Source organism: Lepisosteus oculatus, chromosome 8, assembly GCF_040954835.1.
Source record: "Lepisosteus oculatus isolate fLepOcu1 chromosome 8, fLepOcu1.hap2, whole genome shotgun sequence".
NCBI lineage: Eukaryota > Metazoa > Chordata > Actinopteri > Semionotiformes > Lepisosteidae > Lepisosteus > Lepisosteus oculatus.
The window spans coordinates 3,156,885-3,173,227 of NC_090703.1; the positions used below are offsets into that span (position 1 = coordinate 3,156,885).

General features: G+C 44.8%; 1 protein-coding gene across 3 annotated transcripts in view; it reads right to left on the reverse strand.

Moving 5' to 3' along the window:
• The window catches only part of ttc7b (tetratricopeptide repeat domain 7B), a 54,872-nt gene that overhangs the window by 19,527 nt on the left and 19,002 nt on the right, over positions 1–16,343 (reverse strand). For all 3 annotated transcript variants that reach the window (XM_015350478.2, XM_015350477.2, XM_006632134.3), the window contains exons 8-17: positions 16,143–16,206; positions 15,372–15,509; positions 12,951–13,034; positions 12,279–12,383; positions 10,761–10,878; positions 9,918–9,975; positions 7,973–8,045; positions 5,051–5,211; positions 3,313–3,429; positions 760–857 (exon numbers count right to left, since the gene is read on the reverse strand). In XM_015350478.2, coding sequence (XP_015205964.2) covers positions 760–857; positions 3,313–3,429; positions 5,051–5,211; positions 7,973–8,045; positions 9,918–9,975; positions 10,761–10,878; positions 12,279–12,383; positions 12,951–13,034; positions 15,372–15,509; positions 16,143–16,206 — 1,016 coding nt within the window. The remainder of the gene's footprint in view (positions 1–759; positions 858–3,312; positions 3,430–5,050; positions 5,212–7,972; positions 8,046–9,917; positions 9,976–10,760; positions 10,879–12,278; positions 12,384–12,950; positions 13,035–15,371; positions 15,510–16,142; positions 16,207–16,343) is intronic.

Genomic DNA, 16,343 nt, shown 5'->3' on the forward strand with positions numbered 1-16,343 from the left:
GCCTTTTACTTTACTGATGTCTGTGTCTGCCCCTTTGCAACTTCTACCACATTTAAAACTAGTTTTTTATTGTCCTAACTCTTTTATTTCCTATCATTTTGTTTTCTTTAATGTAATGCACTTTGAGAAGCTACTTTAAAATGTGCTCTATAAAGTTTATTATATCATCATCAAAGGCACTCTCTGTCAGGCAAGAACAGTTTAATGTGGCGCTCTATACTTGGGCCGTCTTCTTCAGGAATGTCCACAGCTTTTTAGGTCAAGCTGAACATCTTTGGGAGGTGGGTTTCTTCACTGAACACAGTCATAAAACTGTTAAAACAAAAACTGACCGCCGTTCGATTACCGCTGGAAGTATTCTGTAACATTGTTGCAGATGACTTTAGACTCGAAAAAACTGGACGTATTCCAAAACTCTGTCACAGAGGACGCATCTTCCCAGGAGAGACCTACTTGACCTCATGTCATTCAAATCCCCATTAACGTGAAAAGGGCTGACTTTGTTAACCAGATTTCTCATTTTTCAAACTCCATTAATGGAGAATTCTGCAAAACAACTGTTTTGTAAATTGAGGATGCCTGCATCTTAATTTTTGCATTTTGTAAGAGCTAGGGACAGGAACCCGCCATCCCGTACTGGATAAAGGGGTTTGGAGAATGAACTATGAATACCAGTGTTACACGATAAACCTGCATGTTAGCATCAGTAACACAGGTACAGTTTCTCTAGTGGTTTCCACTGTCAGGACTGCTTCTTACCTGTTTCTGGGTCACTGAAATCGGGCAGCGTCATAGTGTTGAGCTGCCTCCTGTCTGCAATGGCTCTGTCCAACAGACTGCTCCCCCGGCCTGAGTCACTGCAACACAGCACAGAGGGACGGGGCTCGGTCACACACAGGAGACGTTCGTCACGGCAATGATCAACAAAACAGTACTGTTGGTGGATCCCTTACAGAATTTTTTAAAACTTTCATTAATGACTGCGTTTCAGTTACTGTCAGCGAGCTCTGCCAAGGATTTCCAAGATGATAAGAGTCAGAGAACGTCACCTGATTATTAGATCAAATAATCCTAAAAACACTAAAAGCACAAATTACCTCTGGCTTTGCTTGGTGTACCAGTCCTGGTGCTGGAAGTGATAAATCAAACTCTTGAACCAAGCAATCATTTCATATCTCAGAGTTACTACGCGATGGTAGGCAGGTATTTCAATGAATAAAATTTAAAAAACAAACAATCACTTCTACAAGAGCTAATACATGACAAATGTGTAACCAAAACCTCACATTGGAATGCAGCAGAAAAGCATTTTTGTTAGATCCATGATCAGCTATAATCTAACTAACAGCACGCACTGTTATAAAGGCAAGTCCTAATTTTTGCCTTTTGACATTCTTATTAGATCAGACTATCTACCTGGGCTTTCAGTGAAGGAAATGAACACACAAAGACAACGCAGCCAAGAAGGAAGGAAACCCAAGTCATAAGGAAGGTCCGCTGAAGCCTAGTTGGACGCAGTCCAGAGAGAGAGACCCGCAATCGAGAGACCCGCAGTCCAGAGTCACGCAGTCCGGAGTCACGCAGTCCGGAGTCACGCAGTCCGGAGTCACGCAGTCCGGAGTCACGCAGTCCGGAGACCCGCAGTCAGGAGACCCGCAGTCAGGAGACCCGCAGTCAGGAGACCCGCAGTCAGGAGACCCGCAGTCCAGAGTCACGCAGTCCGGAGACCCGCAGTCGACAGACCCGCAGTCGACAGACACGCAGTCCGGAGACCCGCAGTCCGGAGACCCGCAGTCCGGAGACCCGCAGTCCGGAGACCCGCAGTCGACAGACCCGCAGTCGACAGACCCGCAGTCGACAGACCCGCAGTCGACAGACCCGCAGTCGACAGACCCGCAGTCGACAGACCCGCAGTCGACAGACCGGCTGTCGAGAGACCCGCAGTCCAGAGACCGGGAGTCAAGAGACCGGGAGTCAAGAGACCGGCTGTCGGGAGACCGGGAGTCAAGAGACCGGCTGTCGGGAGACCGGGAGTCAAGAGACCGGCTGTCGGGAGACCCACAGTCGAGAGACAAACAAACGAAACCTTCACTGCATGACAGAGGTGTCACAGGGGAGCTTCAACAGCGCGGCAATGGCCATTAAAAACGCAAAGATGCCACTGGGGGAAAGCGGACAAAAAGCCTTGGAGGTATTCTGGGAGTCGAAGCGGATCGACAAACGGCACTGGGTCACTGCTCAGCCTGCAGTCCAACACCAGGGGCCCCTCTTCTCGCTCAGCCTAAACCAGGATAAAATCCAGCCTTGAGGCTGACAGATGTGTCTTTAAGAGATTCTCCAGAGCAAGGCTCCGCAGCTCCCAAAGCAGAAATGTAATTTACACGGCTTGATATTAGAGCGCATGTTATGATCTGATGTGAGAAACCTTCATTTAAAGTAGATGAGCACCCCCTCCTTATTTAATATGGTCTTCCTGTGACAGGTTAATGTGAGCAGAAGGGCAAGATGGCTCAGCTAAGCAGCACAAACAATGTGATCTTCTAGAGTCTGAGGAGTCCTGCGTTTAATTAGTCCCACGGGATTCACGACACAACTTTAAAAGATGCTTAGGAATGCTGTGTAAACGCTGTACAAGTATCCGCTCCCTTTCATGTGCAGAATCTGCGAAAATATCACCATCAGAGCTGAAAACAGCAGCACAGGGTCAAAGGAAAAAGATCCAGGTTTTCCGAAGAATTTAACAAAACTTCCCTATAAGAAGTACAAGCATCCCTATAAACTGGGCTTGGAAAGTACATATATGTAAAACAAAATTTGATTTTATTCAACAGTTCTGTTTTTTCATCCCCAAGAAACACTGGGTATGTCATTATACTCAGTTCTGGCTATACGAGAAAAGCACCAAGATAGTACGACATAAGGCAATTAAAAATGTGCTGCAACGTAAAACAGCAAAAGGGGGAGACAGATTTATATCCTTCGAGACGTACAATATGCCATTTCTATGTAGGTGAAATGAGTCATAACCTGGCGTTACAGCTGAGTGCTCTGTGCTCTGTGCTTGTTAGGAGTGTTTATTGAACTGTTGTGACTTAGAGCACAAGATTTGGATCCTTTCCGGGTTTATAGAATGATTCCACACCTATCTGAGCGCCCTTCCACTTCACCAAGATTAGGACCAGTGGCTGTGCAGGAGGCAGGACAAGAGTGCTGTCGGTCGTCATGTCTCAAGAGGCCAGTGACTGGCGGAAGAGGGGCCCCACTAGGCCCGCCGGGGGGAGGGAGAGCTCCCATAGACAGCAGCACTCTCACCTGGGGTTCGTGAGGTTGTAGCAGGACTTCCAGATCTGGAGCATGTGCTTACAGGTCAGGAGGGCCTCATCCGGCCCCCTGCAGACGGTTTCCAGTTTCACCTTGGTGAACAGCAGTCTGGAACACAGGAGACAGCAGAATTTCATTAACTTCGAAAACACTCCTTTTACATTTGTTTTTAACTCGTAATTCTGCCTCAGAACCCTTTAACTGGACTTGTGTCAAGTATAGACCGTATTCATCTATTATTAATGTTACTAGAAAAAAACATAATGACTAAAGGGAGACTTCTTTATGGATGGTCAACTTTTATTAAGTGATGGGAGGAACCTGCAAATAAAAAAAGCAGTGCCAAGACCAATTATTTTAAAATTAATAACCCTTCCGAGTTTAAATGCATTTGCTCATCTGCCTCACCAAACATGTAGTGTACAGCAAAATCACACAAACTAAGAAAACGTCTTCTTAGTGTAAAATTAACTGTAGGCCCCTTTCTATTCTTAGAAAAACATAAGAAACAAATATGTGTTTACTGTAAGTTTTAGCATGACTTGTAAATTGCAGTGAATGCGTTAACTACAATCATGTTCCTACTATAAAAACTTTTCACTAGAATTCCACTGATCCAGAAACACTGATTGTCGGTGCACTGTGCTGGGCCTGCCCACACAACACCACTGCCAGGGACATCAGCTCCAACTCCAGGAGGGTCACAGAGAAAATCTGACTGCGCATGAGGCATGTTCATCCTCACAGGCTTCTGACTGGGGGCACATACATCCCTAATGGACATACTGTACAGCCCAACCATGCTGGTGAGAAAAGGGATTGTTTTTCCTTCATTTTACAGCTGAGGCAGCGCATAGTAGCGAGCTACTTCCTCCTCAGGGAGAGAGAGAGAGCTTAAACTATTGGACACATCTAAATTTACACAGAAAACCCACGGCGTAGAATTATAGTCACAAAGAAGCCAGGGTTATCTGAAATAGATCTGTGACAGAGCCCATCACGTGCAAATTAAAAACCAAGAAAAAAAAACAAACCAAAAAACCAAGAAAAGTTCTATTTCTGATAACCCTCCATTCTGTAGCTACCTCCTGCTGAAGTGCTGTGTCAGCCCTCCCTGTGGGTCTGCTCGCGCTGTTTTAATTAATAATGCCAGCTGTGGTGCTCCAGCTGCCCAGCAGAATGTGCACAGCCCGAAGCAGACGGCTGCTGGACCCTGGACCCTGGACCCTGGACCCTGGACCCTGGACCCTGGACCCTGGACCCTGGACCCTGGACCCAGGACCCAGGACCCAGGACCCGAGCAGGTTTACCAGCGAACAGCTACTGGCCAAGCCAGTCTCTGGACTTCACAGCCGGCACCTTGAATCCCTGAGGCATGCGCCTGTCTAATCAGCACATGTGAGCAGGAAATCAAAACAGCTAAATCAGAAAAAGAAAAGACAAATCGACTCTAACAATTATAAGGGGGACTTACGTAATTAAAGAGCTGCCTTGAAGCCTTAACAAATTTTTGTTTTACATTTTGTGTGCACAAGAGAGGCTGGAATCTTGGCAGAGTGCTAAACATTTGATGAGCAACAGTGGGAGAATTGTGAAGGGTCCGAATACACATACATGGCTCCTCCATGCCCCCCAAAACAGAGCCACAGATATGCTTAAAATGAGGTGACAGAACTGGTTGAGCGTTCTTTGCTTTCGAGGCGCACACACACTGAGGGCCGGGGCTCACATGAAGTTCTCGGGGTACTCGCTGAGGGCCATCTCGATGATGTTGAGGGCGTCGTGGTAGTGCTTCTGCGCGGACAGCAGGAGGGCCAGCAGGTGCAGAGAGTGGGCGTCGTCCCCCTGCAGCTGCAGGGCCTGTCGCACGTAGCCCAGCGCCTCGGGGATCTGCCAGGCACAGAGCGCAGCGCTCAGCCTCCGGCCGACGGCAGGCGACAGAGAACAACATACAGCGCAGCCGGCGGTGAGGGACTCTGAGTGGCGCGGAAAGCCAAACTCGCCAACTAGTCCGATTCGACCCCGGGCAGAACGGTGGCTCTGTGGCTCAGGATCTGCGCCTGTGGCTGGAAGGTTGCTGGTTCGAATCCCGCAGCCGGCAGAGGAATCCTACTCTATTGGGCCCCTGAGCAAGGCCCTTAACCCCAGCTGCTCCAGGGGCGCCGTATAAATGTCTGACCCTGCGCTCTGACCCCCAGCTTCTCTCCCTGTCTGTGTGTCTCATGGAGAGCACGCTGGGGTCTGCAAGAAGACACATTCCTAATGCAAGAAATTGCATATGGCCAATAGAAGTGATCTCAACCCTTTTAAAAAAACCCTACTAATTCTCCTATAGTAGTCCTATATTTTAAATACTGTATAAGTAAAAATACTGTAAATACAAGTAATCACTAACTCGCTCTTGCAGGCATGCTTGACGAATATTTCAGAGAATCAAGCATTTTTTCCATGTTTTCAATGTTTATTTTCCGGAGCTGACTGCGTAAAGCTGTGAGCAAGTAAGCTGAGAGTCGACTGTACATTCGAACACTTTTTTCCCCCCTTTGAACAAAAAAAAATATAATTTGGACATTCTAAATATCTTCACCCATGAGACACTGAAGAACGGATTCTTGCAGAGAATCATCTTAAGAACCTGTTCAGGGTCTTGTGAGGTTATGAAACAATGGGCTAGTCTGTGTGTGTGGCCACTATGTCTCCACACCTGGAAAGGATCTCCATCAAGATTTAATCTGCTAGATTCCTGATCTGGATCAGTGGCCCACAGTGGCTTAAAACAGCCCCTTGCAAGCTGTAGTTTGCTTTTTTGTTTTTCCTTTCAGAAGGGCACTCTTTAATATTGGAATGAAATAATTTATATTATTTATATTTACAATACTAATTTGAATAAATACATTAATTACGACTGAAGTTAAAATGCACAGAAGCATTTCCTAAAATGTGAGACTAAATGGATAAGAATATATGCTCAAACTTTAGCAAAATACTTACACTTTACTTACTACCACCTGTTTTTTTAGGACACATTCATTTTACGTTAGAGCCCTACATCATCTACAGATGATGTTCATTTAAACACTATATTTCCAAAGGAGGTACTGTATACACAAATTAGTATAGTAATGTAACTTGAATTGAAAGCTAGATCATAAAAGTGAGTTTCAAAATGTTGATATTTAGGATTTGACACTTCTGGAGGTGCACGGTGTAATATAGGCTTGGAGATCAAGGGAATTAAGGTTTTTCAAGCCTTTGTGCCATTCTAAGAATAGTATGACTCTCAAATGCATCCACACAAATAATAACTTCCCCTTTGTATCTGACATGATTAAGTGTGAATCCAGTGTTCTGCTTCACGAAGCACTAAGAAAACTGCTTAAATATCAAAAGAGGTCTGAAGTGAACTTGAAAATTTAATAGAAAAACATCTGAATGTTGACGTTTTAAATCAATTACAGCTTTTACTGGCAATTTCTTGCATTAGGAATTTGCCTTTTCGCACGCCCCAGCTTGCTCTCCATGAGACACACAGACAGGGAGAGCAGTTGGGGTTAAGGGCCTTGCTCAGGGGCCCAACGGAGTAGGATTTCTCAGCCGGCTGCGGGATACGAACCGGCAACCTTCCAGCCACAGGCGCAGATCCTGAGCCACAGAGCCACCGCTAAACCTATAAAATGTTTAGTTTATAGGTATTTGTCGTAGAAATGTATTTCCCATTCGAAAGTTTTACCTCCTCATTACACTACCATCACAGTTTGCCAGGGAAACAACCAGAAAATCATGTGAGATGTTTGAAGCTCAGTTGGTCTTCACTCCTGACAACAGGGGGAGCATTATCTTGTACAGTAGGTTGACTTTGTGTCAGGATTTTTTTCCTTTAGATTTATGCAACGCCCCCAAACATGAATATATTCTGGAGAAGAGACAGAAACTAACAGCAGCTGCCCAGCAGTCATTGGAATATAGCAGTGCCATAGACCCGAGAGGCCCAGCTGCAGTGGAACAAATTACTAAACAATATTATGAACAAGAGCCTGCAATGTGATCACCCCCTCCATCAGACGAATATGCACGGTTAAATTTCACAGGCTCTGTGGACGTCTGGGGTAAACTGATCTTGGCGATTAACTGTGACGTCAGTGATGGCGAGTTTTCCATTAAAACACAAAGATCAAGCTTTAACACCAAAAAAAATGGAACAAAATTGCCCAATGTGTGAAGGGAGATAAAACCTTAAACAACCCGCTCCAGTGCTCTTTGAAAAGAATGAAGAATGATTTTCACGACGCGTGAAACCTAAAAACACACTCACGCTCACTGCATACTTTCAAAGCAATGGCGAGAGTGTAAAGTGCCGAGAAATAATGGAAATCAAGATTCTAGGATAAAAACAGTAATGCCATAGGTCAGTTAAGACGGTGGTTTTGAAGCAATACGTCAAAGTTTAAAAACCTTGTCTTCCTACCTGAAACATTACTGCTCCTGAACTGTACAAACTGTACGAAGAATAAACACACATGCATAATGAATGTGCACTTTCTGCCATTTTATGAATTTACTCATTCTTTAATGGGACATCGGAGTGTTTTACAAACAGAAAAACACAAATATCCATGACAAGGAGCAAATGCTTCAAACTGCAGAAACGTACCTGCCGCGAGACAGCAAGTTGCAAGGCCAGGTAAAATACAGCAATGTGGTCTGTTGGGGACAAACTCTGGGCCCTGTGAAATACACACACACACAAACCGGCATGTGAAAGATGGGTACATTTGTCACTTTCTGCAGGTTGTTGATTTAATTATATCTAGCGGGATTTCATTAGAAGAGTTGGATTTAAAAAAAAACCTGCACTCCTGAATGTAGTTTTCACGAAGGAGGGTCAACCAGAAGAACAAAAAACATCCGCCCTCCAATAAAATTGACCACTTTGTTGGTAAAAACCTGAGCAGTTATCCAGCCACAAGCCAAGCTCCGATGCTACAGAACGGTAAGAAATGCTGCTGTTGCACTTCCTCCTCTTTGGCAAGAAGGGTTTCCGAGTCCACGAGAGGCAACAATTAAATCTCACATTAAACAGGCAAAGGGCACTAACTGTCTGGTAGCAGATGGCTTTTTTCCATAATGCTCAAGGAATGCAATAAATGGGAACCCCATTCAGAAGTCAAATATCTTATTATAAGAAATGAAAATGTTAACGTACTATGAGAGTGATTAAGACATACTTTGGTCAGGAGTTTAAATGAATTAATGAGCTCCTGGAAAAACAATGTCATCGCCTCCTGGTTACTTCAGTGTCAAGGACCGCTTGTGAGAGCTCTGGTTACGATTACCTCACGGACTTCTGAAAATAGAGACCTGAGGAAGAGGCACAGCTCAGGCTGATGCACGTTTTCTCAAACACCGTTTACAACGAGTGGCAAACTGGTGGAAAGGGCCACAGTGTTTTAAATGGCACCATTCTAACCACACTTAACCATAGTGCTTAGAAAAGTAAGTCCTAAAAAAAGTCCCAGACAAAGATTTCAGAATACACCGGGGACGTCATACCTGTAAGACAATCAGCATACCCTGAAGATATACACACTCACTCGAAACAAAGGTGCAAGGTTTCCTAGCAGGAGTGCCTGTTGTGGACTACCTTAACACTCAGTTTCCTCGATGGTATTTCTGCACACTCACCTTGTCTAGCTCAAAACAAGTCATGTTTCACGACTCCCATTGGTACGATTAAGCAACAGCCAGCTGGCGTTTTTTCCCTTAATGTCAGGTCAGTTTCTGCTTCCCGTTTGGGATTTTTATGTCTTGATTTAATATATTTATCTACCATATATCTTTACACATCTTTATTTAAAAGCTCATCACAATCCAACTTATTATGGGTGTGCTCTAACTATGACATTTCAAGACAGAGGAAAGTGGGGAGTAGCTGAATTCAAGCAAGATTTGTTTGTTTTCTTTAAAAAAAAATATTTTCAAAAGATTGAGCTTCTTACTGGATGCAACACAAAAAGGAGCAATCTGTGCACAGATGAATGCCTGGATATGCCAGGAGACAGGAGATGCAAGTGTGAGCCTTACTGCTCCAGTTACAGAGGCAGGTGGTGGAAAACCAGCAGACTGGGCTGCAAATCCCTGCAGCTGAGAGCACGTGCCAAAAACCTGGAACCACAGAGAGATACTGCTGTTCTCTGTACGCAGACCAGATACCGGCTTGGAACCACGAGACAGGGCTAACATGGCAGGATCCATAACTGATGCAATACTGTGAAACAGGCAGAGCCCTTTACAGGTCATTCTTGACCGGAAGAACAGAAACGGTGGCTGACGAGGTCTCTGTCCTCTGCTCGGATGTGGTAACCCCTTGCAGCCCGCATGTCCCTGGTTCTGGATCCAACAGCACCACTCCCTTGGGAGCTGCTTTGCTGCCTGTTAGTGTTACTCTGAACTACATCTTCTTCTTCCACTCTGGAAACCAGCTGCTGCTGCCTGTAACTGCAACTCTGTGATGTTCACTAGCACTCCTGAACTACAAGTGAGCACGGATGTTCTACACGTCTAGCCTGCATAGAAGTGAGAAGGAAAAACGCATTCACCTCTGAAAAGCGCCAAGAGCCTTCTTCTGATATTCCTCTTGCATTCCCCTCAACGATGCTTAAAACAATAAAACAAAAAACACATGAAATACCACAAACAGGACAGAACAAGGTAACCATACCACACAGGCCCAACCCTAGCCTAGCCCTACCCATTCATAAATGAATTAACTACTGAGAGTCGCTGAGCAGGGTCTGTGTTCTGTGTGCTGAAGCTGCAGGAAACAGGGCCCCTGAAGACAGGTGCTTTTGACCATCCAGACTGAGTGAACAAACAAGTTGAAAAAGTCTAAACAAGCCAGAAAAACCAGTGACGACATGAATAAGAGCTGGCGATCCAGAACGAAAACTGCAGACACACTGTTATTCTAGGACCAGGGCTGGGAAACACTGTTGTAGACAGCTTATACTTTAAGAGCAGAAAGGCAAAATCATTAATGCTGTTTAACATTAGTGTTGCTAGTGGCTGCTTTTTATATTTCTTCTCTCAATGAAAGAAGTAAAATCAAGGCTCCTAAATGTCCACAACCTGGCCTCCTTAGGTGTCCCCTCAAGCTTTCAGATCTACAAAGACTGATCCTTTGATCTACGGAGCTTCTTCTTATTTACATTTTGACACTTCAGCACACAGGCACTGCTTGCACAGTGTCAGCCACAAATCAGCGCTGCGCAGGTATTTCTTTCATTAGACTAGAACAACTTATCTAAATCCTTCGACGCTGGGGAGAGACAAAGCTGTTGCCAAGCACCCTAGTTTTTCAAACACAAGAGCGCAGGTAAGGTGTGGGTCTGACCAGTCCCGACAGGAACAGCGTGCTCACCCTTCAAGCTGTGTTTACTCACCATCGCTGGCCTTCAGGCTGTACACCAGGCCGATAGCCAGGTAACCTTTGGCCCTAAATTCTGATGCCTTTTCTCCCATATCGACGACCATTTTGGCAAATCTCTCACCTTCTTCCAGCTTTAAAACACAAAGGGGTAAAAGACGTGACGGATCAAACGAATGCAAACAAACCGGCCTGGCAATGCAGAGACCCCCTCCCCCATCTGATTCTGGAATCGCCTATTGTGCGTTTCGCACACCTCAGCTCACGGCCAGGAAACCAGAAACAGGAGATAAACAGGAAGTGCGGACAGAACCCTCCGCCCCGCCCACCTTCCAGACACAACTCAGGGTCCTGGCCAACTGAGCCCTGGCTCCTTCCTCGGCCACGCTCGGCCCTGGGAATCCCGGTCACGGCCAGCTGGTGGCGCGAGCCAGGCTCGAACCCGTGACGCTTAACGCCAGCTCGAGCGCGTGTGTTCATGAGAGGGCCAGAGGGCTCGTGGAGGTCCCACGCAGGACAGGATTGAATCATTCTGCCTGTTCCCTCTTGATATTGCAGTACAAAAAAAAGATCTTCGCTGAAATGAATTACTTTCATCCTTTCTGCAGAGCAGTGGAAACTGATGAACTGATATTCCATTGAGATCTTAAATTTTAACAGATTCGCTTTCCATCAAAACTGTCTGTTGAGAAGGAAAGCAAAAGGTACCTTAAATAACCAGCATGGAATTTCTTTAATGTCACTATGGTTTAGATAAGATTTTACAGTATACAAGAGTATACCTCAGGCAAGTTCTTTGGCTTCTCAGAATCCCAAATCAGGCAGCAGAACATTGGACCAGAGGGTCTGATTTACCCTGTAAGCCTGCAACTGCATTTATATGGAAATGTTTGATTCGTAATTTATTCCCCTTTTAATCGAGATAAAGACTAATTCTTTTTCAACACAATAACAATAATAACTAATAATAAAGGCAGACTTCAGGTTTGCTGCTGGAACCTTCTGTCTTTTTTAAAAAGGGAAATTATAATACCCACAATGCTGATTGCGAAAATGTTGTCAGGAGTCTCAGTTAATGTCGGAGCTTCAGAGGCACCTACTGGCGGACAAGGCCCCAGCTCAGATACAGTACCACTTCTCAGAAAAAAGCATGTACTCTACTAGAATAATCTTCGAACTGGATTAATGTCTATATGCAAAAGAAAACTGTCTTTAGAGCATTATTTGCACTTGTGATTTTACGATGAGAATATAGTATATGCATTGATGGGATCCAAAAAAGCGGACACTGCTGTCTCGGATAAATCCAAACCTTCGGCCCACGTGCTAGTGCTGCTAGTCACAGCAGGCCTCACGGGGCAGAAGGAAGAAGTGTCTGGCAAAGAAAAGGTCACCATCAAGAAGTGGGCTTCCGATTTAGAACCGGTCGACAGGAGAGAGTTTGAATTAATCCGGGGTCACAGCTTCGCAGCACGTCCCGCAGCTCGCAGGAGGGGGTCAGCAATGAGCACGCAGGCTCGGCCCCAGTACTCACCCAGTGCAGGGTTCCTATGCACAGCTTCACCGCCAGCAGGGGGATGGTGGGGTCATCTGGCTTCAGGCGAATGCACTCCTTCAGCACTCGGACCGCACGGGCCGACTGCGCACAGGACCACAGCGTTACCCCCAGCCCCCCGGAAATGGGAACGGCTACAACCGAGAGGAAGCCATGTGGCCCATCTGGCCCGTCTGGCAGCCTGTAGTTAACGGATCTGGGACCTGATCCAGCTGTTTCTTGGAAGAAGCTAGGATATTGGCTTCAACCACATGGCTGTGCAGCGTGCCACAAGACTTAGGGTAAGGAACAGCCCAGCGTTCATTAGCATTCTTACGAACTGAAGAATAAAATAGTTTGGAAAACACCTCCGATATTAGATGCAAATATCATTCCAACAAAGGCCAATATCACAGCAGGCATCATTTCTTTATCAAATGCTGTATGCTGTTGCTTTGAATGACATAACACAGAAACCCAGAAAGAAAATAAATGTCAGGTAAAGAAAGGTTCTTTTGGCCTGAGGGAACAGCAGATTTTTCTTGCTGAGATAACGTTTCCCTCCACTCTCACTAGTTGATTTTTTTCACGTGAAATACAGCAATACAGTAATAAACTGTCTACTGACAAGTATCGACTTTAATGAAAATACACGGCCTCATCACCACTTACTTTTCCTGCAGCCATCAGTGATAAAGCAAACTGGTACCAAAGGTGAAACTCTTCAAATGCAAACTTCATTGCTCGTTCCAGACACTGTAAAATTAAAAACAAAAATACACTTAGCTAGAAACCAGCACACCAGAATTTTACTTCATCTTTCTTTGTTGTAGCTAAAATAATCAAAAGGGTTATTTTATAACTGCAAGAACTGAAGAAACAATGAACGAGACCGAAAGATCCTGTTGCCCTTTGATCTCGAAGGAAAGAGGATAAAAGTTTGGATAAACTGAGTATAGTGACACTCACTGAATCAGAACTAATTTCAGGATGGAGAACCATATGGCCATGCTGCCTGTGGACTCGACATCAGGATTTGTCAGGACAACACTTGCTCAAAGGAAGCCAAATAAAACACATTGGCCAAAGGTCTTCACAACTGAAGGGTTATGTACAGGCTTGAATAAAAATGATGGGCTTTTATTTCCTCCTTGTCCTGTAGAAATGGTTGTAATTAAGACTTTATGTTCTGAGCAGTGGCAAATTTAATACCTGTTTTATTGGGAACATGAATCAAACAGCTGTTTAATGAGGCTGATAACTGCCCAGAGAAATTCATTTTCCGGAGACTATTTAAAGTTGGAGATCTCGAAGGGTTTGATTAATTAACAAGAGGCCAAGTTTTTATATCAAAACAAAAAGTTACAGGCCTGCTTAGAACCACACAGCCTGGCAACGAGGCAGAAAGGGGAACTCCCCCCTCTCTTTCCCCCAAATTAGTGCCCAGCGTCAATATATATCGGCACCAGAACAGCACCATGGCCGCTGTAGTGAGCGGAAAACGCATTACTGCAAAGACATAACCCACAAATCCAAGAGCTGAGCTTCAAAACCCAAGCTTTCTCCAGCAAGCAGGAAGCTATTAAACAGGAAACAACACCTACAGGAATTCAAAACCTAAGGCTACAAAACCATGGAGACAGCTCTCCGAGTCACAGCAAGTCACATACTGTAAAGAGAAAAGCTCTGGGAATGTAACAGAAGTCAACTGAAACAGACAGGAGTTTTGTAACAAGAGAAACAGTCTTGAACTAGCCAAAAAAGCCAAATATACAGCAGGGGAAAACCACTGATTATAGCAGGAAGGAATTACATAGGTAAATATTCCAACATGTGTAAATCATTCACAACAGCAAGCCTCTATTGCTTTATATCCTTTCTTACAGCTAAGAATTCAAAACTGAATATTCCCCTTTAACCCAACAACACATTTCTAAAGGATTTTCAGGTGAGCAGCTGATATTCAGCTACAGTCAGCTACTATACTAGACTGTTGTCATCAAAGGCACAAGTTCTCTGCCTTGCAGGTGACAGCCAGGCCGGCCCTCGGACAGCACCCAGCGGAGCCTTCACTGCAGGGCCCAGCACGACTTGGAGCGGTGCCCCACACAGCCGGCCCCTGACTGCCTCCACCTCCTGCACTCCATCAACACCTGCTCCCAGGGCCGGGTTTACACGATTAAACCATAAACACGCACACGCGCTCAGTTACCGTGTTCTGAAAACCATTCGTGAAAATATTATCTTAGGAAATTAGGATGATCTCCAAAACGGTGAAAAACACAGAAGCTGTATTTAAAATACCGTGGTGCTCATTTACATATAATAAGACGTTCAAAGTGAGGCGTGACATTGAAGCCACTGAATTCGATTCAATGACTCCGAATTGGAAAATGAGGGAAACGGTACATGAACCAGCTCCCTGGAGTATGACGATAACGATTATTATTAGCAAGAGCACAACCGTGCTGTAAGATCTCCTGTCTGTCTTGATTTCTCCAGATCCTCACACTAAATAAACATTTCCACTAAATAAACATGCATCTCCCTTTTCCTCATCCGTACTGTGTGGAGCATGAACGAGTTAAAAAAAAAATTCAGCTGCTTTCATTAAAGACCTAGGCTGGGCATTAGTGCAGTGCAGGAGTGACATGAGATACAGTAATTAAAACCATAACTCAAGCTGAGTTATGCAGCAAAATTTCCTCTGTTCCAATACTAGCTGGCACCTCATATACATAATACCTGCTATATTTCAACACACACAGAAACCATCGATTTGTTTGCCACAGGACTGGCTCACTGCAGCTTTTGCTTAGGAGGAGAATTTTAACACAAGAAGTAGCAGCCTTGTATTATCACACCACCAGTGGATGCAACTATTGCAGGCCAGTTCAGTGATATATTTTAGAGGCACAGAGGCTACTGACAAGGTCAAGATCTCCGCATGGCAGCACCAAGCGCCACGGTTCGAAGGCTGTCATTCAGGATCCAATCACTAGCGAGAGGAACTTTGATTTGCTCGCTATCGGTCACATGGTTAAAAGACTGGCAAAAGTGCGTTTTCCATGCCCACCATCTCAGCTTGATTACCTCGGATAGCATCTCGTATTGCCCTCTTCTTCCAAGTGCTATTGTCAGCAGGTCGTACACTACAGACGCACTTTGCAAGCTTATAATGCGGTCATTGTTGTGTTCTGGGATTCGGCTCAGAACAGCGTCCCTATTGGCCTGGAAGCAGAAGAGAAAGCACAGAGGTGATTAAGTGAACAGTGCCAGCGCTTCAACGCAAATTACACAGCTGTGCAGAGCCAGCCTTCGCTTTCTGATGTCCTGCTCATAGTCTGACTACGGAGAGCAGTAAACACAGAAACACTGAAGCTTAACAGCTAAAATATAAACACCTGTAACACAGAACAAACATATCTTCTGGACGGAGAGTCCGCTCAGACTGAAGCAACGGCTGTAAAGAATTCCACTGTAACTTAAATAATCGAACCCTTAACCGAGTCAAAACAGATTTTCTGACTTGCAACACAGTAGAAAACAGTGGCTGAACAGTCTGAGTCTTTGAATGAAAAGCAAAGCAAGAAAAGAGGATTATGTGCTGAATGGTAGCACCTTTAACTCTGTTTTATCAGAGTATTATGTTATTTATTATATCTCTGGCGTGTAATAATGCAGAGAATGTCTTTTCAGAGCACGGATGATCTAGAAATAAACAAACCAAATTACCATGTTCACCAGCCAGAAGGGCAAGTAGGACCTTGAACATGTCAACACGATAAATCTCTAATTAAAATTAAATAAGTGTTAACCAGCAGTTTTAATGCCCGTGCTTGACATAAGAGACATCCAGCTTACCATTGACTCACTAATTAGAAGTAGAAGCAGGGCTTCTTCTGTGTTTTCCTGAGGACAGAATATGCTGCAATTAAAGCAAGAGACCATTAGTTTCTTTTAATAGTTGCTGAATTTATCAACCCCCCTTAGTGCCCTGGCAGTGTACTCATGCTCAAGAGAACTTGGTTCATCAACAGTGGTCAGCTCTAAAAACTGGCTACA